The sequence below is a fragment of the Phyllostomus hastatus genome, unplaced genomic scaffold (genome assembly GCF_019186645.2).
Source record: "Phyllostomus hastatus isolate PE091 unplaced genomic scaffold, TTU_PhHast_1.1 phas_contig_41, whole genome shotgun sequence".
Taxonomy (NCBI): domain Eukaryota; kingdom Metazoa; phylum Chordata; class Mammalia; order Chiroptera; family Phyllostomidae; genus Phyllostomus; species Phyllostomus hastatus.
In genome coordinates, this window is record NW_025333876.1 from 3452988 (window position 1) to 3477781 (window position 24794).

Here is a 24794-nt window from a genome sequence, read left to right on the forward strand (position 1 = left end):
CTCATGTGCTTGGGCCTCTTTGGGTCACTGCCATGGCCACCACTGTTAGGACCCTGTGCTCAGTCTGTCTGCTTGGTGAGGAAGCTCTGCCCACTGTTGGGGAGAGAATTTCCTCTGATTTACTCCTGTTGACACCAGAAAGTACTCCCACCAAGAGCTGTGTCACCTGAATTTTTTGTTTGCTCCTCTCCTCAGAGCTGTTCTCACTCATTAGTTAGAAAGAGCCTCTAACAGTACACCTGGAAGACATTTACCTGGTTGGAGGAGGGTAGTCAGTGTGTGAACATGCTGGTTCCAGAAATTGGATGGAGCACAGTCTGGGCTGCAGACTTGGACAGCTGCTGCTTCAGGGGAGTGGCCCTCAGGGACAAGCAGACTGAACCCTCCCAGAGACTGTCAGGACAACACATTACAGAGGATATTTGAGTCATTGGTTCTGTGCCCATACCTAAAACATGAACACATATCACACATAGAAAGATGTGATTGTGAGTCACTAAAGGAAATCCACTAACTAGCTTTTTGGGTGTTTTGTTTAAAAGATAAGAAGCATAAGATGGTATTTTTGTAGGGTCTTTGATTAAAATGGATGTCTAAGTATCTTATGTTATTTTCAGTGAATTTCTAAACTAATTTTAAATATTTAAAACATACTCATTAAAATGTGTACATATTCAGGTTTGTGCTTTCTTGGAATGTTTGATTTTTGTTGCTTACAGAAGTTGTGTATTTTAGTATTTAGGATGTACGAATCCTGTGGCCTATCTCAGAAGTGCTAGCAAGCCAATTTTTCACCCTGGGATTATAGGTTGAGTTTTATTCAAATACACATCAACAAATTGCTTTTTAAGAGAGCATTCTTGAATTTTGTTGGGAATTTATTTTTTTGTCAAGTTTTGGTGAAATGTTGGAGGATTTCTACAAGTTAACTATAGCAAGTTTATCTGAAGTGATTTGGAAAACCAATAATTGTTCCCAGCATATATCATTTATTTTTATTGCATATTTCTAGGCCTAGTAAGTTCCTAAGTAATGTATTTTTTTTCTTTCTCTATCTTTGTTTCTTTATCTCTTCCTTAAAGATAAAGACATTCCAAGAATGGTGATCCAAAATACCTTTTCATTACATGGTGCTAACAACTAATGAAAATAGAGACACTCTTCACAAAAGGCCTGGGGCCAGGAAAACATATGCCTTTCTACTTAGCTGGAGGTTTTGGCAGTCACCTGTGTACTTTATGCACTTGCTTTCTGGTTGTTACAGACTTCTGTGCTTGGACTGTAGCATAGTGTTAAATATTTAGCTTCATCTTTCTAGGTACCTAGTTCATTTGACAGAATAAAAGTTTTGTGCTTCTGATGGAAGATAAAAAAAAATTTGTCTTCCAAAATTTTTTTGAAAGAGCCCATTTAGGGTGACCTGGGTAGGCTTTTGAGCTGGAGGTGATTCTGACTTTACCCCTAATGGTATTAGAAGGATTTCTTTCTTCCCTTCAGATGGCAGACAGTCCTGTAGATAAACGGGGGTCCTATGCCACCTCATCCCCTTCCAGGGTCTCATGAACACAGAAAAGGGTCAGAAAGGTACAGTTCAAAGTAAACCCACTTTGGGAAGCTAGGATGAGCTGCCCCTCAGCTTTCACTAAGCCAGGAACCCATCTTCCCCAGGAACCAGACTCTTTCCCCTACCTGTTCTAGTAGATTTGCAGATCCTCTCCCCCACCCACATTATAGAAGCTGACTGGACCATGGGACTAGTGGTAGGAATTTCAGGAAGGGGTGGGTTTGCTGGGAATATTTACATAAGGAATTTGTAGTTAGAAATGAGGAAGGCAATGTATTAATGAAATGTTACAGTATTATATTAACACTTGGGCAGGTGAATGAATAAGAGGAGAGGCTCTTGATCTAAGAGTAGGTCTTCCGTTGCCTTGAGGGCCAGGCAGGTGGCACCAACTATGAATAGCCAGGTATGAGTTAAGAGGCCAGATAGCCACTGGAGAAGGAGAAAGTTCATGCTTTGCAAACATGCATGTGAATTCAGCTTTTGAAAAGTGCTGCCCTCTCTTCCAATGAGGCTATAGCAAAATCTTGTCTGATTCAGTCCTCAGGATGCCAGTTGAAATGCCTATGCTGAAATATGTTTCCTTTTCTGTAAGTCAAAAAAAAGTTCGCTCTTATCTAGATTTGAAGTCCTTATCTTTTTAGTCTCCTGTTAATAAACACCAGTGCATAAAATGTTATTGGGAGAGCAAGGATCTTATCTGGTATCCTGTAGAGAGAGTATTAGTCATCAATATATCAGCTTTTCCCACCTGTCTCATGAATTTATTCAGAGAATTTACTACCAATTCTAGAGGATCAAACTCAGTGTCCTTGCTGCCTTTTGAACCTGCCAATTTTTTAAACTACATGCCGACATTTTCTTTGTTGTCCAGAACAGATAACTCTCAGTTTTTCTGGGAAGCACATAGGGTTTGCAAAGATAAATTAAATCCATGGATAATCCCCATTCCTCATTTTAGCTGTTATTTTGCCCTACTTCCTCAGGAAATGCTTTTTAGAGCAAGCAGTGCTTGACAGACTTGAGTTTCATACTGGCTTCTTTTCGTTAGCATTTCCCCACTAAAGAGATCATAAGGAAGTGGGTAGCTGGGGAAGCATCACCTACACATTCAGTACCCTGCCGGCTTTGAATGATGCCACACATGGGTGTACCTGAGTATTCGGGAGCCAGCTGGAGTCTATGTAAAACTCTCTACACAAGCACACACACATGTGCACATCCATAAATTACCAGAAGGGGCAAGGATCTCATTTTCCCTAGCCCTTCAGTTGAAATTACTGCCTCCTTCTTTGTGTGGTACTTAGTACTTTTGTTTAACAGCATATTTCATTCCACCCTGCCTTGTTTTTTGTTACCAGAGTTACTAGCTTTATGTACAGTATATCCTTTTCCCTTCAGGAGATTTTAATTTCTCTAAGGGGTAGGACCTTTTATTTCCTTTGTACTGTGTTTTTAAAATCAGTTGATGCTCAGTAAATTGAATCCACTTCAGAGCCCTGTTGAGTTCTGTCACCACATCACCTCATTTGTCTTACCTTCCTAATTCAGGAGGCTTGTTCTGGGGAGGCTGCAGTGTGTGAAGGGTGATGAGCACCAGACAAGGCCACGGGGAGCCTTGCCCTGCCCTTCTGTGACAGGTCTTCGCAGTGGGGCTTTGTGTCACAAAGCCTCTCTAAGCTGTAGTTTCACATATAAAAGAAGAGGTTGAACTAATTAATATCTCACCTCCTTTCTACCTATAACACTCAGTGATTCTGAGATTAACATATGTTCAGCAAGACATCACCTGGAGAGCTAAATAAATGAGGAAAGCGCAGCTATGCCACCATATTAATGAATTTAACCAATATCTATCGAGTGCCTGCAATGTATTGGACACTCTTGTCACTGGGGATCTGTGGTGAGCAGGGCTGATATGGTCCATATCTTCCTGGAGCTGATGTTCTGGAGGGAGACAAACTGGGGAAGGCTGTGCAGGAGACAAGTGGCTATGACTAGGGAGAGAGGATGGCCATCAGGGAAGCCTGCCTGACGAGGGCACTTTGAAGCTGAAGCCTGAAGTGTAAGAAGGGCCCAGCCCTATGAGGAGCCAGGTCAGAGTGTGCAGAGCAGTGGTGACAGAGGTGCAGAGCCAGCACACAGCTCCAGGAGAGGCTGCTAGGTGAGAGCAGAGGGGGAGGGGAGAGAGGTTTCACAGCCATGCAGATCAGAGCAAGGAAGCCCTGGGAGAGTTGGTGGTGGGGAAATGACCCCATCTGATTAATGTGTCCAGATATTACTCTGGGTACTGTGTAAAGGGAGAATGGCTGTTTACAGAAGTGAGAGTGGGAATCAGTAGACCTGGAAGGAGATTTGTATGTGGCTCACATGGGAGATGGTGGGTGGCTATAGAGATGGACAAAAGTGGATGGGCTAGGAATGGACTTCAAAAGTTCATCTGATCACCCTTAATGGGTTGGGTGTGAGTTAAAGGAGAAAGGATCCAGGAAGCTTTCGAGATTTCTGGCTTTGGTAATAAGGTAGATGATGGCACCCACACACCAGGTAGAAGAAACTTGGGAGGGCTGGGGCCTGCTTGTGTGAGGTGGGCAGTAGGCAAGAGATCTTTTATCCTGCTGTAACTCCCTGGGACAAGTCCTTCAAATTCTAACATCTTGTTTTCTCTTGACAAAACCTGAATTCTGGAAGTAGCTTGTTTGCAATGTTTGCCATTAAAAAAATCTCAGGTCTGGGATATGCAGTATGAAAGAAGAATCACTAATAACCAAACATCATATAAAATGACATATAACCTTACTAGAGCTAAAATAAAAAACAAAATAAAATAAAAAATGTTACCTCCACCAACTAAAAATGACTGATTTAGTGGAAGCTCAAATGGTGGCTTCAGAGCATGGACAGTGGGTTCAAATTCTAGCTCTTCCACCTGCTACTAGAAGTTATTGACCTTTTCTCTGCCTTAGTTCCCTCATTGTTAAGATGGGACAGTAATAGTACTTAACCATTGAATTGTTCTTTGGATTAATGCAATAAAGCACTGGAAAACTCCTAGTAATGGTAAGTGTTATTCAGGTGTTGAAAAAAACTTCTTAGTGTTGATTGAACTTCATCCAATTAAAAAATACTTATGTGCCAGCTACTATTTAGGCTTGAGAACAGAGTGATGAACAGAGGGAGAGGTTCTTGCATTCCTGGAGGAGATAGGAGGAAGGGAGGTGGATAATAAACAGGTCAGTAAGCACAAGCATCAGATAACCTGAGGTGGTGAGAAGAAAAGTGTGCACTCAACAGGGTGACCATATGTCTATTTGATACCTGGTGTCATGGCATTCTGTCTGGTTTAGCATTTTTGAACTCTCAAAAGTTTTCCAGTTTCATTTAAAAAACTTGTTATAGTAGCTTTATTTATAATTGCTCAAACCTGGAAAGACCCCAAGTGTCCCTCACCTGGGGCCTGGATAAAGAACCTGTGGTATGTAGCATGCAGTCCTATTTAGCCATAGACAGGAGCTGACTACTGATAGATGGATTTCATATGTACTCTTGCTAGGGCAGCAATTTTCAACCTCTTTCTTTCTTTCTTTTTTTTTTTCTGGCTGGGTACAGTGAACTTTATTGATGGTTCATGACAAGGCAGGGCTCCCTAAGCTCCTCCCCTCTTCAGGGGATCTAGGATGGAAACTGGAGGTCAGGAGATTCTATGTGTGTTGGGGGATCAGTTTGGGGCAAGGTCTCCACAGCAGCTGAGGGTCTCTTTTCCTGTCACTGGGCCTGATGATCCAGGGGGCTCTTACTCCGTGGCAGCCATGTGAACCACAAGGTCCACCACCCTGTTGTTGTAGCCAAATTCATTGTCATACCAGGAAATGAGCTTGACAAAGTGGTCATTGAGGAAAATGCCAGCTCCAGCATTGAAGGTGGAGGAGTTGGTGTCACTGTTAAGGTCACAGGAGACAACCTGGTCCTCGGTATAGCCCAGGATGCCCTTGAGGGGGCCCTCTGATGCCTGCTTTACTACATTCTTGATGTCATCATATTTGACAGCTTTCTCCAGGTGGCAGGTCAGATGCGCAACTGAAACATGCAGGGTGAGGGGGGCACAGAAGGCCATGCCAGTGAGCTTCCCATTCAGCTCAGAGATGACCTTGCCTGCAGCTTTGGCAACACCCGTAGAAGCAGGGATGATGTTCTGAGCTGCTCCTCAGCCATCACACCACAGCTTTCCAGAGGGCCCATCCACAGTCTTCAGGGTGGCAGTGATGATGCTGTGGACTGTGGTCCTGACCCTCCATGATGCCAAAGTTGTTATGGATGACCTTGGTGGGGGGTGGGCAAGCAGTTGGTGGTGCAAGAGGCATTGCTGACAATCTCCATGTAGTTGTTGTACCTGTCATGGTTCACACCCATCACAGGCATGGGAGTATTCACAGAAGGGGCAGAAATGATGACCCTCTTGACTCCGCCCTTCAAGTGAGCCCCAGCCTTCTCCATGGTGGTGAAGATACCAGTGAACTCCACAACATATTCAGCACCAGCATCACCCCATTTGATGTTGGCGGGATCTCACTCCTGGAAGATGGAGATAGACTTTCCATTGATGACAAGCTTACCGTTCCTGTTGACTGTGCCGTTGAACTTGCCATGAGTGGTATCATACTGGAACATGTAGACCATGTAGTTGTGGTCAATGAAAGGATCACTGATGGTGACAATGTCCACTTTGCCAGAGTAAAAAGCAACCCTGGTGGCCCGGCGCCCAATATGGCCAAATCCGTTCACTCTGATCTTCACTATCGTGTCTCAGGATTGAGGCTGGCACTGTGCAGGGAGATGCAGCTGTCTGTCGAACAGGAGGAGCAGAGAGCCAATTTTCAACCTTTTTCATCTCATGACACACATAAAATAATTACTCAAATTCTGTGGCTCACCGAGAAATATATTTTTGCCAATCTGACAAAAAATAGGTATGATTTTGATCACTCATACCAATGGCTCTTGTTGTATTGGCTCCTGTCATTTTTTTAATTTGATCATCTGAGGGAAAAGAGGTCAGTGCCCCTGACTAAATGGTCAGTGTCCCTTACTAAATGGTCAGTGTTGCATGTTTTAAAAGTTGCCACAGCACACTGGTTGAAAATCACTGTGCTAGGGGAAAGAAGCTAGACACCATAGCTGCAAACTGTACACTTACACTTAAATGACATTCTCGAAAAGGCAAAATTGTAGGCACAGACATCAGATCTTTGGTTTTCAGGGGCTGGGGATTGGGGAAGGGTTGACTACAGAAAGACCTGTGAATTTCTGGAGCTCATGGAACTGTTGTGTATCTTGTTTGTGGTGGTAGTGGTCACAAGACTGTATATGTTTGCCTAAACTCATAAAACTATACAGCAAAAATGGTGAATTTTACCACATACAAGTTATAACTTAATAAAAAATTGGAAAAATTTTCAATACAAGAAAAATATGTCCCTATTTGAATGGTGAATGACCTGGTCCTTCTAGTTTGGAAGAGTTTTGAGAGGAAGGAGATGGAGCAGGAAATAGGGGAGCAGAAAGATAAAATGAAGAGTGGCACTTTTGTTCTTGAAGGCAGTACATTTTTATTTAACAGATGATTATGGGACATCCATCAGATGCCAGGCCCTGACAGATAGTCCAGGCAGAGGAGATGCACCTATAAACAACAACAAAAAATACCCTGCAGGGAGCTTAGTGTTCTGTGTAAAACTGCAGATATGCATACCTGTTTGAACAGTGAGTCTAGCTTTAGGAACATAGCTTAAAGAAATATGAAGTACAGATAGGCACTCAGCAGTTCTCAGGCAGGAAAGGGACGGATGGGTAAATTATGGTAAAAGTGACATTAAAAATTATAAATTATTTATTGCATGTATTTATGTGGGGAGGTATCAATGGCATGCAAATGGAGAACTTGGTGTTATTGAAAGCCATCCCCTGATTGTAAAAAATGTAAGATATTACACATCAAACTCTATTTCTTCGGGTGGGAGTAGGAGACTTTGATATTTTTACTTTTTTTATGCAGTGAGGATCCATTTCTTTTATATTGTCAATTTGAAAAAAATTGAAGAAAGAAACAAAACAAAATCAATATTAAGTATAAAAGGCAGGCAATTAATACCCTGTATTTTCAGTGTGAAATTTCATCCTGGAAGGAAGGATTTGTTCTTTAAAGGAGAAAACAAATGCTTTTTGTTAGCAAAGGTGAATGAGGCTTCTTTTGGAGAAACATACACTTTTTTTATTGCTGAGATTTTAAATATTAAGTAATGTAGTATTTTGCTTAAATGTCAGATTGATCTATCCTATGAAAAATTAAGTTACCTTTTTTCTTGGCCATCTATAATGGGGAAATAGCAGCATTTCATTTATGTCCATACTCTTCTTCACTCTTCAAGGTAAAATAACCTCTGCTACACCTGCCCCCAACCTTCTTTCTGAACACAGCACTGTTTTATATAATAGAATAAAATGTGACATACCCATGTCTGTGCATGGGTGAGGAAGGTAAAGCAAGACCCAGAGAGCTGTTACATTTTTATATTATCTGGTGTGCTTTCACAGAATTGAGCACCATAGATAGCTACTGTGCCCCCTGACATGTATATACCATCCCCCAACTACAAGTCAGTTTTAACTCATGTTGTGGTGAAGCTGAACACATGAAGTTCATTTAGTCTGCAGTGCACTACACTTTAGGTTACCTATAATTGGACTTTCTGAGAATAACTTATACAGCATTGTGAAATAGGACCAATAACCTGGCTATTCCTAAGTAATTACAATGGCAGAAAACAGGAATGGTTGCCATGAAACTTTCTAAAGCATGTGAATGCATTGACTTGTATGTAAATATTTGCAAGTAATTTAATATAAATTTGTCCTATTAAATGTAGCAGAACATTATAGACCCCAAATATATGCCCAGAAACAAAAAGCATCTTTTTTCTTGAAAGTTGGGATTTTGAAAGTTGGGATTTTGACTTTTTTGCAATATACTTATTATTAAATGTTGGGCTCATATTCTATGCATTTTTCTGTATCCAAAGTTCTTCTAAAGGTTACTTTGTTGCATGGTAGGAGCTGCCACTGGAGCTTCTTTGATAAATAAATTTTGTTAAATTGGATGGGATTGCATTTTTATTAAAGGGCACAGGGCTGGAATATTTATATGGAAACCCCCAAATACTAAAGCATTACTTGGTGGACCTGGCAGAAGGCTGTACAACAGTATTTTTCAATTTTTAAAACCCATGCTCTCTTTTAGTAACATAAAAATTCATCCCCCAAACTTTCTTTCATTTGTTCATTTTCTAAATAAATTAAATAAATATCATGACACATGTAAATCAGACAATGATTATCAGAATGTATTTTTCCATGTCATTTTCCCTGGACATTCTGGGGCAGCTGTCCTGGGATGAGGGGAGAAGGTGCCTCACCAGTTATGCATTTGGTAAGGGTGGCTTAATAATCTGCATCTGAGAAGACTGAAAAAGAAATATGGCTCGTGCTGTATTGAAATGGCATCTACATTTGCCATTTTGATCTCTGGTTGGGAGGAGATGGCTTCATCCTGAGTGCCTATTATGTGCAGACTGCTGTCCCAGACATCGTGTGGGAAACAGAAATATCTGCTCTATTACCCTCCAGCCTAGTGAGCATGTGGTTTAATAAAGGAAATAAGACACATGTAACTATAATAAAAGTAGGACACATGTATCTGTAATAAAAAGAAACTCTTAACTATAATAAAATATGTGCATCACTATAATTAAAAAACATAGTATGACAGTGCCAAAGGAAAGACTTGGGGATTCGGATATGAAGAGACAATATCCAGCTCCTTCTACATCAGGGCAGATAGGGAGGAGAAAATTTAGGAAAGTCTTCTTGGAGGAGTTGGCCTTTGAGCTCAGAAGGTAGAGCTCCCTATTGGGTAGGGAGATGTATTTTAAGTAGAAGAATCAAGGGGATTAAGTCTGGAAACATATGTGGGCCCAGTGTTCATTGGACCTTGAATGTCAAGCTGAGAAGTTGGGTTTTCACCTGTCACTCAGCCTGGGTCACTCACAGTCACGTTAGTGGATGGCGTGAGGGTGGTAGACCTGCTGAGTTCCCTCTTTATCCGAGAATGCCTTTCATGCTGTACTGGACAGAACAGACATGGTAACAGGAAACTGTAGTGCAAGATAGATGAAGAGATTGTGTCTGAGTGTATAGATGCTATCAGTCCACTTAATGGTTCAGAAATGTTTATGCATTCATCCAAAAAGTTCTAGATGAGATGGTCAAACCATCACCAGAGATTGTGAGCTGGGGAGAGCTAAAGACATGCATGATCATTAAAGGTAAAGGTGGGCAAAGATGATTTTGTTTATTAGCAAGGAGAGAGGGCAGCACTCCAGCTACATGCCAGTGAGCCTGATGTGGAGTGCACACTGGATTTTAAAAAGCACTTGTGATTGGTGAGTTATGAGTCCTGAAAAAAATAAACATTCTCTTCAGAGAATGGTGAGTAGTATGTAGCACATGTCATAGCAGATCAGCCTCATTTTCTTTTCCTTCTTCATTTTCATTTTCTCTCTTTCTATTTTTGATGAGAGGTGATATAATTTTTTTCAGCAACATGTTTGACAAAGTTTTTTTCCCCAATTTTTCAATTATTTTTATATTTTAAATTTTTATTCCTACCCCTCCACACCTTCCCCTTTGACAATTATCATCTTGTTCTTTAAATCTAAGGGTCTGTTTCTGTTTTGTTTGTTTATTTTCAGATTTCACATATGAAAAGATCATATGGTATTTGTCTTTCTCTGTCTGACTTGTTTCACTTCACATAATACCCTCTAGGTCCATTCATGTTGTTGCAAATGTCAAAATTTCATTCTTTTTTATTGTTGAAGAATATTCCATTGTTATCTATCTATCTCTATTATAAAAGAAATCTTGACTAATAGCCAAGATATGGAAGCAACCTAGATGTCATCAATAGATGAATGAATAATACATATGTACATAATATTCTACATCTTCATTATTCATTCATCTATGAATGGATATCTAGGTTGCTTCCATATCTCAGCTATTACTCAAAGTTCCTTTTCTTATGACATTCCTGTGGACAAGATGGGAAATATGCAGTGGCTGCAGGACTCCATGGATGGAGGAGTGCCTGTGTGAACTTTCCCAAAGGATGCTGATAAACAAATGAGGAGCATCCTGGAATTACTTCTCCCTGCCACCAGATGCAGCCACTTCTTCTCTTGTCCTTTGCTGATGACTTTGGTATTAGTGACATGAATGATAATATGGAGGGTGCACTTACCTCTGTGAAGATCGTATGGAAACAGAATGGGCTGCATATATTTCAAATGAAAAATGAATAAGATAGAACAACAGTCCTAGACCAGCAAAAGGAAGGTCAAGGAGTATATTTGTTATGGTCCTACCCATGGGTGCTAAAATCCCATTACGAATTTCTAGGGTTGAGTTAGTGTACTTTAGAATAACTTATACAGTACTTGGCATTTTATTTGTTGATATGACATTAACAGGGTGATTTATATGCCCATGTAGAGGTCACTCTCTTAGATCGCGTGGTATATGTAGTTTTGCTCATGACTTCTGAGAAGAATTCATTTGTTTCTTTCTCTCAGCCTTGACAATTCCAGCCAAAGAGGGCTTTTAGTTTTGTGCTTCTAATTCTGCCCCCAGAGAGTTAGAGATGCCCCTTTCTGTAAATGGCCCATGTCTGTGGAATAGCTTGGTGTCCCTGACTTTCTGGGACACCTGTTTTCCGACCCAGGTTGCACAGTGATTTTTAAACTGCTGCTTATTGATTTGCCTTTTTGTGTTTGTGCCTAAAGGACATGTGTATCTTCAAGAAGGACATTTTTAAATTGAATAAGGAAAGAATCTGAATACAGAAAGGGGGTTTCTTGAGAATCTGCTCTGTGGTCGAGGAACCAAGGCTGGGATCAGAATAACAGCACTTTGGTTAGGCTTGATATTGGGGTCAGGCCTGGGCCTGGGGTACCACTGGCTTGCTGAAGTCAGGCCTGAAAGGAGATATGGAAGGAGAAGAAAATAAGGGTGACAGGGATGATGGGCCTCGAGAGGATCAGGGTTGTGAGTGCAACATGGGAAGAACGGAAGAGCAGTGAGGCAGCAAAACATGTGCACATGTGTGCAGCTGTTTTGTGGACAGGGTTTTGTGGACCTGTATGTGGACAGGGTTTTGTGAACTTGGGAATGACCTAGATCAGGATGCTAATGTGTCTTGGGCAGAGGGGGAGAAGGGTCAAATAAAAAGAAATTGAATTTAAATTTGCTCTTCCTGTTTAGTATGAGCTTTCTCTCCTTTTTTGATTTCTGACAAGAAACCCACTTATAGGAAATGATCTCATTTATGTGAAAAGTACATTCTTATGTTTATATACAAAAGAAAAGAAATGAAAAGAGAACTCTATCAGCTGAGCATTTAGGGATGCCTGTGGCAGGTTGTCAAGCGGAAAATTAAGTTTGGAAGGAGGAAGAGGGATGGAGAGGAGCATGGAGGTAGCTGCAAGGTATTGGTGACTTTTCTGTCCTTTGTGTTTTTTGTTCATTTTATTATTTTGTTTTATAACATATATAGTGTACATGTACACATGCACACATGTCTGAGCTCACATATGTTTGCAGAAATGAGGAGGAAGGCGTGGAAGACTATTGACTTTGAATCCCCATTTGAGCAGTTAGGGATGAAGTGGAACCTTGTTGCTTTTAACTCTCTCATCCATGGCTGAGTAGAATACGTTGATAGTGTGATTAAACAGTGTTAGTGTTGAATCAAATGGTTTACAGATGATCTGTGAGTCCACTTTGATGGAAATTTAAATACTGTGTTGTATATTAAACTTTATAAGGACAGAAATAACATTGATCTTCATAACTCATTCAATCATTTGTTCATCCATATTAAGGGTCTGATGCATATGCTAAGTATTAAAACTATTTTACTAAGTGTCTTGCACATATGAAGTTTCTTTTTAAAGTAAAACTATAGGGTATTATAAAAGTTAATCATAGAAGGGCCTAATCTAGTCTAGTGGATATGGAAGGCTTTCTGGAGAAAGTGGTATTTTTTTTTTTACTGCAAACTGAGAAATACAGAGGATTTACTTGGATGAGGCTGGGGAAGAGTCCACATTCCATTTGGATGGAAGAGTCTGTGCAAAGGTCCTGAGGCAGGGAGGAAGGAAGATGGTACTGTAAAGAATGATGACACTGTGGCTGTAGCCTAGAGTGAGAGGGTGACTAGTGAGGAGGAGGCCAGAAATAGGTATAGGACTGGATCATGCAGGCCTTGCAGGTTGGAATAGAATCCTCCAACTTTTTATTTCAAAAAAATGTCACACCTATTCTAAAGCTGTGGGCACAGTAAAGTGGATCACCTAGATCTTCAAGTTAATTTTGCTATAGCTGCACACTCTCTCTTTCACACAAATATGTGCACACACACATTTTCTCTTTGCTGAATCATTTGAGAGTGAGTTACAGACATGTCATGTTAAGAAGCATATCATGTTCAAAAACATGTATCTTCCAAAACCAAAGACTATCTCTGAGATGATCCCAATACTACTATATATCCAAGAATGTTAATACTGATAAAAACCCTTTGCCTAATATGCAGTCCATATTTTAATCTCTAATTGTCCCAATAATGTACCTTACTAACTTAAAAAAAAAATCCAAGGTCCAGTCGAGGATCATGCACTGCATGGAGATATCTGTTGGCATTTTGGGCCAAGGTTAGGCCAGGTATTTTGTAAAACATATATATGTTTTGAATTTGTCTGATTATTTCCTCATGGTGAAATTCAGGTGGAATATTTATAGCAAGAATACGACCGGGTGCTACGAGGCACGGAGAACTACCTAACTTTGGAACACTGATATCAGTTTCCATTACTGATGATGTTAGATTTGATCATTTAATAAAGGAGGTGGCCACCAGTTTTCTCCATTGTAAAAATAACATTTTTCTTTTGTAAGAAATAAAGTAATCTGAGGTTGTGTAAATATTCTGTTCCTCAACATCTTTCACCCAGGGGTTTTGGTGGCTGTTGGTGTCCCCCACCCAAGATAGTTAATTATGACTCTGGTCAAAATGGGGATTTTTCTAATTATATGATTTTTTTCCTGTATGAGTTGGTAGTCTTCTGTGAAGAAGAGTTTTTCTCCTCTACTCTTTTTAATCAGTATCAGTATGGACTCGTGGATTTCTTAAGTTTGAATTTAAGATTTTATATGTTAATCATCCATTTCTAACATTAATCATTTTGAAATTTCAAATTCCCCATACTTGGCCAGCAGGAATCCCTATCTGAAAGGTTTTTGAGAAACTTATGGATTAAGTTAGTGAAATAATAGTATGAAAGTGATTAATAAATTTGTGTTGACCATGCCCTTTCCTCCTGAGAATCTCTATTTGTTGATCTAACATGATTTTATTTCTATTTCTCTCTAGGTCTCATGGACTAATTGGCTCTTTTTCAGCAGGCCCCTACCAGAGAAATCATCCTGCTATATAATGAAGTTTGGTTTTAAAACTGCCCTGAAAATGATTAAAAGCAGTGTCGAAGTGTGACAGAATCAGGGGGCGACACGCTGCGGAAGAATTTCCTGTTCATCCCATAGCAGCTTGGAGGAAGCCCCTTTCCGTCCAGGAGGACTGCATGGTGAGAAGCCCCCAGTGACAGTGGAAGATGAGTGTCCCATTGGCTCCTAAGAAATCATGTTACACTCAGTTGCAGGACAACAGAAAGGGGGCGAAAAATAATAATGAGAGTCTCCTATCTCTGGGTGATACAAATGCTAATCAAATCATGGTGGAAGTCAGTCCATCTCATGATGAGTCTCAGACATGTGACCTGACAGATGGGACTGGAAATGCAAATTCACGTGCGCCAGAAAATAGTACCCATCTCCATAAAGAATTTCACCAACTTCAGGGCATTGGGAAGGTGTTGCAGGCTGGCTCCAGCAGCCTGAAAGATTTTAAATTCTCTTCGACTGTTCGTGGGGAATTAAATGAAGAGCACACAGTGCAGAGAGGCACAGCTCTCTTGCAGACCTCGTGGAGTATCCAGGGACCAAGTCTGGCAGGCTGGAGGAATGCTATGGGTGAGGCCAGTCCAGATGTTTTGACTCCAAGGGACACTGAAACTCTCCGGCACACTCCCAAGGATAAATTGGCAAAGACCCTTGACAATGAGGAACTGCGAAGGCATGCTTTGGAGAGGGCGAGCAGCTCTGCTGTTGCAGTGGACACGATCACGAAGGAGTGTGCTGGGAGCCTGGCTCCACAGCCTCCACAGACTGCCCCACTGGACTCCCCTGAAGCCCTGGGTCATGTGCCCAAGGGTGGTGAGGGGCCACAGAAGACAGTGACAGCCCACCTCCCAGAGAGAGCTTTTCCTCCAGTGGACATCACCTCAGAGGGAAAGATTGTGTGTCATCCTAAACCATCTACCTCAGAAACCAAGGGGACCACCTGCTTAGCGCTGCAGCTGGAATGGGGATATACACCAGGAGTTAGCGATGAGAACACCCCACGTTCTGCCCATCCACAGTGTGCTCTGACTTCAACATGCAAGGAAGTCCCAAGTAAGCCAGGAGCACACTTAGGTCAGGAAAAGCGGGAGCCTCGGCTGGAGCTGGAATCTATCCCACCCTGGGCCACACAGGAATTAACATCAGCCCGGGCCGAGTGTCTGAGATGTCCCACAGAAGACGGTGTGTTACTCCAAGAGATAAAGGAACCAGGTGGGGAAGCACAGCAAGAAGCCACCACCAGGACAGCCAGCGGTCTGCCCCAGAGCGGCGTCCACCCACTCGGTGGGGCAGGAGGCAGGAGTGTGCAGGACACGAGCATCATCCACATGGGTGAGCAGGGTTCTCTTCAGAGCACCCCCAGACCTGGCCCTGCTTCCTTGCGAGCTGCTGCTAATCAGCCCTCTGGCAGAATTTCTCCAAGCACAACTAGGAAACTGTGTGAAACTTCACTCAGCAGCATTTCGCCAGGTGATGGTCATGTGGTTTTTATTCCTAATGCCCCACCTGACAGCAGGCCCCCAGATATTAGTGAGGAGAAAGGGGTACTGAGCAGTGGGAGCAGGGACAGGGCTACAGATTTTACTTCAGATCCTTCTGTTAGGAAGAGCAAAACTGGGGTCCCCGAGCCCCTTAACCCTCAAAGCAGCAGCTCAGAAGCAGGGGAAAACAAAGAGGTCACTACATGTGTTGTTGAAAATAGGAACCTTCTAGGAAATTCAGTTAAGACTGAAAGTTCCTCAGCAGGAACAGATTGTCTTCCCAGTATCCCAACCCCTGTACAACCAGAGACAACTCTGAATGTGACCCACCAGCCAGCACTACCCAGTACCAGTTTTCAAGACTTGAGTGTGTTGGGTGCAGATGTGGGGTCACCTTCAGCTGCCCCACCTCCCACTGACAGCTTGTGGTTGTTGAACACCTCCCTGGAAGTGCCTGATAAGAACACCTGCCCCAGTGTGATTCCCAAGTCTGTCTCTACACATTCTGAGGATTCACCTTCTGCACAGAAGGGACTGGAGAACCACCAGGTTGAAAAAACAGAAGAAAAGACAGAACCCAAGCCCATCATTTTGCCCAAGCCCAAGCATGTGAGGCCCAAGATCATCACCTACATCAGGAGGAGTCCACAGGCCCTTGGCCAGGTGGACACTTCGCTGGTCCCAGTGGGGCTTCCTTATGCTCCGCCTACATGTAACACGCCTCTTCCCAAAGAGGAGAAGGTGGCAGGAGGTGACCTGAAACCAGCTGCCAGCCTCTACGAGAAGTTCAGGCCAGATTTGCAGAAGCCACGGGTCTTCAGTCCTGGACTGATGGTATCTGGGATCAAACCCCCAGGGCACCACTTCAGTCAAATCAGTGAAAAGTTTTTGCAGGAGGTAAGAGAATGTCAGTCTGATACTATCTATAAGTTGAACACCCTGAACTTTGTCATGTATTTTCAATTAATTGTGAAAACAGAATATTCTCCCTTGCTGATTTTGATGGATATACTTGTACAAAAATGAATGTTTTTAATGGAAAAGAATGTAGACAAATGAACATTTTGACTGGAAAAGTTTGATGATCATAATGAGTTGGATCTACCATCTGAGGACACTCATTTAAATTCCATGTGATATAATACACATGAAGTTAGATAAGCATGCATTTAAATTGGTTTCCATGTTTAAGTGAGAATAATTCTTCTCAGCCAGGTCAATGGGAAAAGAAATCAGAAATAATTACATTGTTCAAATTAGTCAAACTTCATCCTCTGAGGGATATATTTCCTTTATGGGACAATCTCATATTTGCACATGTGAAGAACACAGTATCAAATAATGTGTCAAGCTTGGGCTCTTCAAGTCAAAATAATAATTACAACTAGCATTTAGCTGAGCACCTACTATGCCTTGGGCCCATGTAACATATTTAATCTTTGTCAGTCTTCAACAATCCTTACTGTAATTTCCTGATGGTTAGGACTGCAGTTTTTACCATTGTATAGATGAAACAACAGATGTGGAGAGGCCTCAATACCTCACCTACGGCCAAAGACCAAAATGGCCCTGAAATGCTCTCCTAGGCCTCACTGTGTCCTCATGATTCCCCCTTTCAGTACCTGGGTGCTATGGCGAGTCATCCTCCCAGAGCTTATGAAGAAGACTGGTCTTCTGAGAAGTCTCCTGGCAGGCAGAGTGATGAATTAAAAGGAAAGCTGGCTCAGGTGTCTCCTGTCCCTAACACCCCTCAGGTCTGCCCTGGCCACTCAGACACAGGCTGGAGCCTGCAGGGTGGCTCATGACCTCTGGGCTGCTGCTGCTTCCCCCACTCTTCCTCTCTCCCCCTGCTGTTTAAGCCCTTCGCACCTCCCTGTACTTGGAAAGCTCTTCTCCCAGATATCTGAATGACTGTCTCCTTCACTTTCTTTAGGTCTCTTTCCAAATGTCACTTCATTGGAGAAGCCATCTTTTCCATGAGACCTCTTTCTCTAGTTCTTTTCTTCTTAGCACTTATCTCCCGTGATGTATGTAGTTGTTTTTTTCCCCCCTCTGCCTTAACTAGAATGTGAAATCCATGAGAGTAGGGACTTTTTCTGTCTTTTGTTCTCCGCTGTGACCCCAGAGTTCATAACAGTGCTTGACATAAATGTGTGCTAAAAAAAATGTTGAATGGTATCTGAATTATAAACTCACATATGCTGAATCAAGACAGAAGTCAACCAAAGCTCCCTAGAGATAGAATGATCAAGTCCAAAATTGGACTCTAGCTTGATTGACTGCATTAACATTTTTACAGACTGTATTGATCACTGCAGAAAGCGTCATCTCTCTGGCACAGAGCAAGCAGTCAATCCATTCTCAGCAGCAGATCTTGACTGAGGCCAGCACTGACCAGTTGCCCCACCAGTTGACCGTGTGGCCTGCCATGGTGCCAGCTGTCAGCACTGAATCACACTGCTGGTTCCTATCTTCCAACTCTGTGCTTGCTGGAGAGGCTTCTCCCTCATACCCCTAGAGAGAGGGTACTGGCCCAAGAGGGGTCCAGTATCTTTGTAGGGTCTCACCTCCCTGTACGGGGCTGTGTGGTGTCCTGTCTTAAGTACAGCGAGAGTGTGCCCTGGCCAGAGGAATTTAGAGTCTGTCCGAAGGCAGTGCCATCTGACTAACATGGACAATTTGCCACTCTGGTTTACAGGTCAGTCTCTTAGCTTTGTTAATGTGAGTCTTTCTCAAATGTCCAAAAATGTATCTCCCTGGGCCTCTGAGGCTCAGGGTCAGGTGGTCAGGCTCTGACCCTGGGCTCTTGTCTAAGGTCCCTGGGAGGCAGCCACATGACCCTCCCCTGTGCTGCAGGTACCAGAGCTGGTTAAACAAATGAATGTTTTTCTTCTCAAAGTATCACTGTAGAAGTAACCAAATCATGCAAGATAGAGCCTCCAAATCTGGCACGGCGGAGTATGTCTTGGACAAGCACACCCTGGAAGGTAGTGATACTGAGAGCTCGGCATTAGGCAGGCTTCTTTGTAGCCCCTGGGGACTTCTCCGGTCACCAAGGCAGTGTGTACCTGTTGGGGTGATCCTGCCCTTTACTGTACGTTGTTAATAAACTCACTTTTGTAGCAATAAATTACAAAATCTTACAGAATGAGTTTATTTTCCTCCCAGTGAAATGTAGATTTGTGTAGTATCAGAACTGGAAAGCACCTGAAGGTCATCCGGGTGCACTGTCAACTCGGATATGAAGACACAAGGGCCCCCGAGAAGGTAAGTGATCGGGGATGGGGCAACTGAGAGCGGCCAGCAGGGTCACTGCTGACGCCTCATCCAGGGATGTGAGGTTCATTGACTGAGCTTCTGCTCATTTATCATAGGTCACTGAATGCCCTGGAAAAGAAGAATTTTGTCCTCCTCCCTATGCACAGTACGATGTTCCTCCCACTTTCTACCGCTCTGCCATGCTCCTTAAGCCCCAGTTAGGATTGGGCGCAATGTCCCGTTTACCATCTGCAAAGAGCAGGATCCTGATCGCAAGTCAGAGGTCTTCAGCAAGTGCCATCCACACGCCAGGACCCATAGCAACAGCTGCCAGTCTCTACAATTCTGATCCTGCAGGTAACTGGTCCAACAATGGCTGATTTTTCCTGCTGCACTTTTAAATAGTAACCATATAAAGTGTGGTAACTATCTGAAATATGATGCCTCTCACCCCTTCAGAATCTTTTTCTTTTATTCCATGTGACATTTACCAAAACTCATCTATCTGCAATGGTCACCCTTCATGTCACTTTAAAACTGTTGCTGGTGGAAGTGGGTTTCTTGCAGTGTTATGAGGAAAATTATTTTCAGGGGCCCACAATGGAGGGTGTGGCATGGTGGTAAAATTTATTTGAAGCAAAATCAAAAGGATGCCCCTTCAATGTCCCATCTCTGTCGATCCTGCTGTGGAAAATCAGGGCCAGAAATGGGGTCAATGTCCAGAGATCCTGTGTCATGCCAAGGCTAGTTCAGCCCAGTTTTTCTCATCATCAGCTAGCTTAGCTTGCATTCCTGGCTGCAGTTCATTGCTGTGCTGAGGTATTCAGGCTTCTGCCTGGACCTCATATGTAGAGTCCATGAGGCCACTGGCCATGCAGCTGCTAAGGCCACTTGGTTTGGAGAGAGGATTCACTGGTGCATGGGATGAGTGGTGCTCATGAGCACAAGAGAAAAAGGGGTAGGGGGAGAGAGAGAGAGAGAGGGAGGGAACTCTTTCTTCCCCTGGGATTGTATTAGCTTGGGTTTGGGATGAGTCAGGTGCATTTTCAAAATAGCCAATCAATTTTCTGAGCTTTTGTGGGCTTTTTGGTAGCTCCACCCCCTAGTTAGACTGACAGGCATCTATTATCAAGCACCTCCCCCTGCAGCCCCCAATAATCTGGTATTGGAGGGGGGCAGGGAGGGGTATTAATCCTTTTGGTGGGGAAATGATGCAATCCCGTGGTGTGTGAAGCTGTAGCTTCCTGGTGAAGCAAACAGGCTTATGCTCCCCAGTTTATTAAGCTCAATGTCTAATTCCCTTTGCTCTCTTTATTAATATCTAGTTAGCACTTCCAGTAACAAAATGATGGCACATGTAATCATCTCCTTACTTCTTGTAGTTTCTCCCCTTTGTCTAGTACATACTGGAGATCAGGATTCAGAGACATTTATCTTAAAGGTCCAGATAGTCAATGTTTTAGGCTTTCTGGTCCATGATGGTCTAAGTTATAACTACTTAGCATGGAAGCAGCCACAGGCAAGATGTGAGTGGATGGTGCAGCTGCATGGCAATATAGCTCCATGTACAAAGACAGTGGGCTGGATGTGGCCTGCAGCCTGCAGTTTATCAGAGAGCTCCTCCTACAGTACAGCACTGACCATATCACTCTTTTTTTCATCTATTCACAAATCTTGGACACAAAATGCCCTGCCACCTCTCCTAGCCCTGTCACTGTGCTCTTCAGTGGCAGGCCAGCTCACCTCCTGATGTTTTCTGCACCTCTTTGTTTTCCTCTCCATTCTTTTGCTGTGTGTTTCCTCTAGGTTTGGTGTATTTTTTTATTGTAGAAATAGTACTCACCTATTAAAAATTTGAATATAGAAAAATAGTAAGAAGAAAGTAATAGTACTTATATTTTAGAACCCAGCCAGAGTTAATATTATAGATTTTTTCTTACCATCTGTTTTTAATGTATTTTTCAGTAGCTGAAATAACACTAATGTGAATTTTGTTTTTTTCTATGAATATCATATTGTAGGCATTTTATATGTCATCAGTATTTCATAAATATTTAATGGAAGCATAATATTGTTTGTTTATTTATTCAACAAATTTTGGTATTTACTTTGTGCCAGAAGTTGTAAATTGAGGACTGCAGCAGTGAACAAAACAGAGACTCTTGCCTTCATGGAGCTTATAGTCTAATGTGGGAGTCCCCAACCTCTGGGCCATGGACCAATACTGGTACAGGCCTGTTAGGAACCAGGCCACATAGCACGAGGTGAGCTTGAGTGTAATGCACTTGAAGCATCCTGAAACCATCCCCCCAAAAAGGTTGAGGACTGCTGGTCTCATAGATGAAATTGAAAATAAAAATAAGCACAAAAATATCACTGATGTGTATACCTGAAACTAATGTAATAATGTATGCCAACTGTATTTGAAAAATAAAAACAATGATTCAACAGAAAAATTTAAAAACCTATGGAAATTGGGAAACACCAATATTTAAGGAATAGGCAAAGGAAGAGAGCAAGCAAAAAAGTCTGAAAAGGAATAATCAAGGTAGTAGGAAGAACACTAGAAAAGGAGAAAAAAAGAATTTCAAGATGTTAAATAGTATCCAATGTGATATAAGCTGAAATAAAGGAAGAGAGGGACCCATAGAATTTCATAATTAGGTCATTGTTGACTTTAGGCAATACAGTTTTAGAGGAGCACAAAATAATAACAAAAATAAGCACAACTTATTGGGCACTTACTTACATTTCATGCAAGGCATTTGGTAATTAAAGTATTCTATGCCTCTAAACCTCTCAACCACACTGCCAAGTAGTTATTCTATGATCTAAATGTTATGAAAGAAACTTAGGTGCAGAGAGCCTGAATGGCTTATAACTACATGGATGAATAAAAGTGAAGAAGTAAAGGTTTGAGTCATAATAAAAATATACTTAAAAAGGACAAAATAAGTACACAATTATAAATTGTGATAAATGTTGCCAAAGCAAGGGACATGGTGCTTGAGGAATTGTAACCTGAAGACTTATGTGGATGGGACAGGTGCTTCAGGGGCAGTGTCTCTGAAGTGGGAAAGATGGGTGATTGTGAGAATAATAGCAGAGTTGATGTAACCAATGCCCAATTACCAGCAGTTGGGTTCTACTTCCTTTGTACTATTTTTTAAAAGATTTATTATTTTTAGAGAAAGGATAAGGCAGGGCAAAAGGGAGAGAAACATTGACGTGAGAGAGAAACATCAATCGGTTGCCCCTCAAGTGTGTCCCAACTGGGGACTGAACCCACAGCCCTAGCATGTGCTCTGACTGGGAATCAAACTGGCTACTTTTCACTTTGTAGGACAATACCCAACAAACTGAACCACACCAGTCAGGGCCCTCTGTACTATTGTTAATAATGTTGAAATTTGAATCTTCATGTATACTTATTTGCCTTCTTTCATATTGTTTTCTTAGGATAGATTATTTCAAATGTAATTATTATATAAAGCATATCCAAACTTTTTACAGGCTAATTTTTTTCTTATTTAAAAATCTTTATTGCATTTTTGCCATTACCATTAAGTCCCCTTATACAAACCTCCCCCCAGTAATCACCACACTGTTGTCCATGTCTCTGAGTCGATTTTCCTTTTTGCTCAATTCCTCCACCCCATAACCCTCCCCACTCCCTTAGATGTCATCCTGTTCTTCATCTGTGAGTCTGTCCCCATTATCCTTGTTAGTTCAGTTTGTTCATTAGGTTCCACATATGAGTGAAATCATATGGCATTTGTTTTTCTGTGACTGGCTTATTTCACTTAGCCTAATGTTCTCCAGGTCCATCCATGCTGTTACAAAGGTAATTTTTTTTCCTTTTTTTATGTCTGAGTAGTATTCCATTGGGTAAAGTCCCATAGTTGTTTTATCCAGTCATTTACTGATGGGCACTTGGGCAGCTTCCATATCTTGGTGATTGTAAATAATGCTTCAATGAATAGAGAGGCACTTATGTTCTTTTGAATTATTGTTTTGGGTTCTTTTGGATATATTCCCAAAAGTGGGATTGCAGGCTCAAAAAGCAAGTCCATTTTTAATTTTTTGAGGTATAACCGTACTACTTTCCAGTGGTTTTACCAGTCTATATTCCCACCAACAGTACAAAATGGTTCTTCCCTTTCTCTTCATCCTTGCCAACACATTCCTTTTTTTAACTTTTTTTATTGTTGTTCAAGTACGTTGTCTTCATTTCTCTCCCCAACATCCCCCGTCCCAGTCATCCCTATTTCCCACCCTTGATCCTATCCCCTGTTGCTTTTGTCCATGTGTCCTTTATAGATATTCCTAAAAACCCTTCCCCCCTTTCCCCTCATTATCCTTTCCCACCTTCCCTCCAGTTACTGTCAATTTGTTCTTAATTTCAATGTCTCTGGTTATATTTATATAATGGAATACTGTGCAGCAGAAAGAAAGAAGGAGCCCCTACACTTTGTAACAGTTTGGATGGATCTGGAGAGCATTATGCTAAGTGAAATAAGCCAGGTGGTGAAAGACAAATATCATAGGATCTCACCTATAAGTGGAACCTAGTCAACAAAACAAACAAGCAAACAAAGTCTTTGTGCCTTTGCTTGTTTTTGTTTATTGATTTATTATTTTTTACAGATTTTTAAAACTTTAATTGTTGTTCAAGTACAGTTTTCTCCCATCCCAGCTAACCCCCCCCAAGCCTTCCCCACCTCCCTCCCATTTCCACCACCTCTAGTTTTTGTCTATGTGTTCTTTATATTTGTTCCTGTAAACTCTTCTCCTTTTTCCCTGAAATTCCTTCCCCTTGCCCCTCTGGTCAGCCTGTTCTCTATTTCAGTGTCTTTGGTTTTATTTTGCTTGTTTGTTTTGTTGTTTAGGTTCCTGTTAAAGGTGAGATCATATGGTATTTGTCTTTCACCACCTGGCTTATTTCACTTAGCATAATGCTTTCAAGTTCCATCCATGCTGTTGCAAAGGGTAGGAGCTCTTTCTTCCTTTCTGCTGCATAGAATTCCATTGTGTAAATGTACCATAGTGTTTTGATCCATTCATTTACTGATGGGCACCTAGGTTGCTTCCAGCACTTGGCTACTGTAAATTGTGCTGCTATGAACATTGGGGTGCATAGGTTCTTTTGGATTGGTGTTTCAGGGTTCCTAGGATATAATCCTAGCAGTGTCAAAAGCAGTGACCCAATTGCTGGGTCAAAAGACAGATCTATTTTTAGTTTTCTGAGAAAATTCCATACTGTTTTCCATAGTGGTTGTACCAGTCCGAAATCCTACCAACAGTGCACTAGGGTTCCCTTTCCTCCACAGCCTCTCCAACAGTTGTTGTTTGTTGCTTTGTTTCTGATGGCCATTCTGCCTGGTGTGAAGTTTATCTCATTGTGGTTTTAATTTGCATCTCTCTGACAGCTAGCAAAATTGAGCATCTTTTCATGTGTCTCTAGATCCTCTATGTGTCGTCCTCAGAGAAGTGTCTGTTCAAGTCATTTGCCCATTTTTTTAATTAGGTTACTTGTCTTCTTAGAGTGGAGTTGTGTAAGTTCTTTATATATTTTGGAGATTAAACCCTTGTCTGAGGTATCATTGGCAAATATGTTTTCCCCCACAGTTGGTTCTCTTTTAATTTTGATACTGTTTTCTTTAGCTGTGCAGAAGCTTTTAATTTAAATGAGATCCCATCTGTTTATTCTTTCCTTTATGTTCCTTGATCTAGGGGACATGTCAGTAAAAATGTTGCTACATGAAATATCTGAGATTTTCATGCCTATGTTCTCCTCTAGAACTTTCATGGTGTCACGGCTTATATTTAAGTCTTTTATCCACCTTGAATTTATTTTTGTG

General features: G+C 41.8%; 1 protein-coding gene and 1 pseudogene across 3 annotated transcripts in view; one reads left to right on the top strand and one right to left on the bottom strand.

Annotated features, from left to right (window-relative positions):
- MTUS2 (microtubule associated scaffold protein 2) overlaps positions 1–24794 on the top strand; it is a 590055-nt gene that overhangs the window by 173802 nt on the left and 391459 nt on the right. For all 3 annotated transcript variants that reach the window (XM_045844783.1, XM_045844782.1, XM_045844784.1), the window contains 2 exons: positions 14109–16572; positions 19050–19290. In XM_045844783.1, coding sequence (XP_045700739.1) covers positions 14347–16572; positions 19050–19290 — 2467 coding nt within the window. In that variant the 5' untranslated portion in view covers positions 14109–14346. The remainder of the gene's footprint in view (positions 1–14108; positions 16573–19049; positions 19291–24794) is intronic.
- On the bottom strand, positions 5358–6256 carry LOC123822704 (annotated as a pseudogene).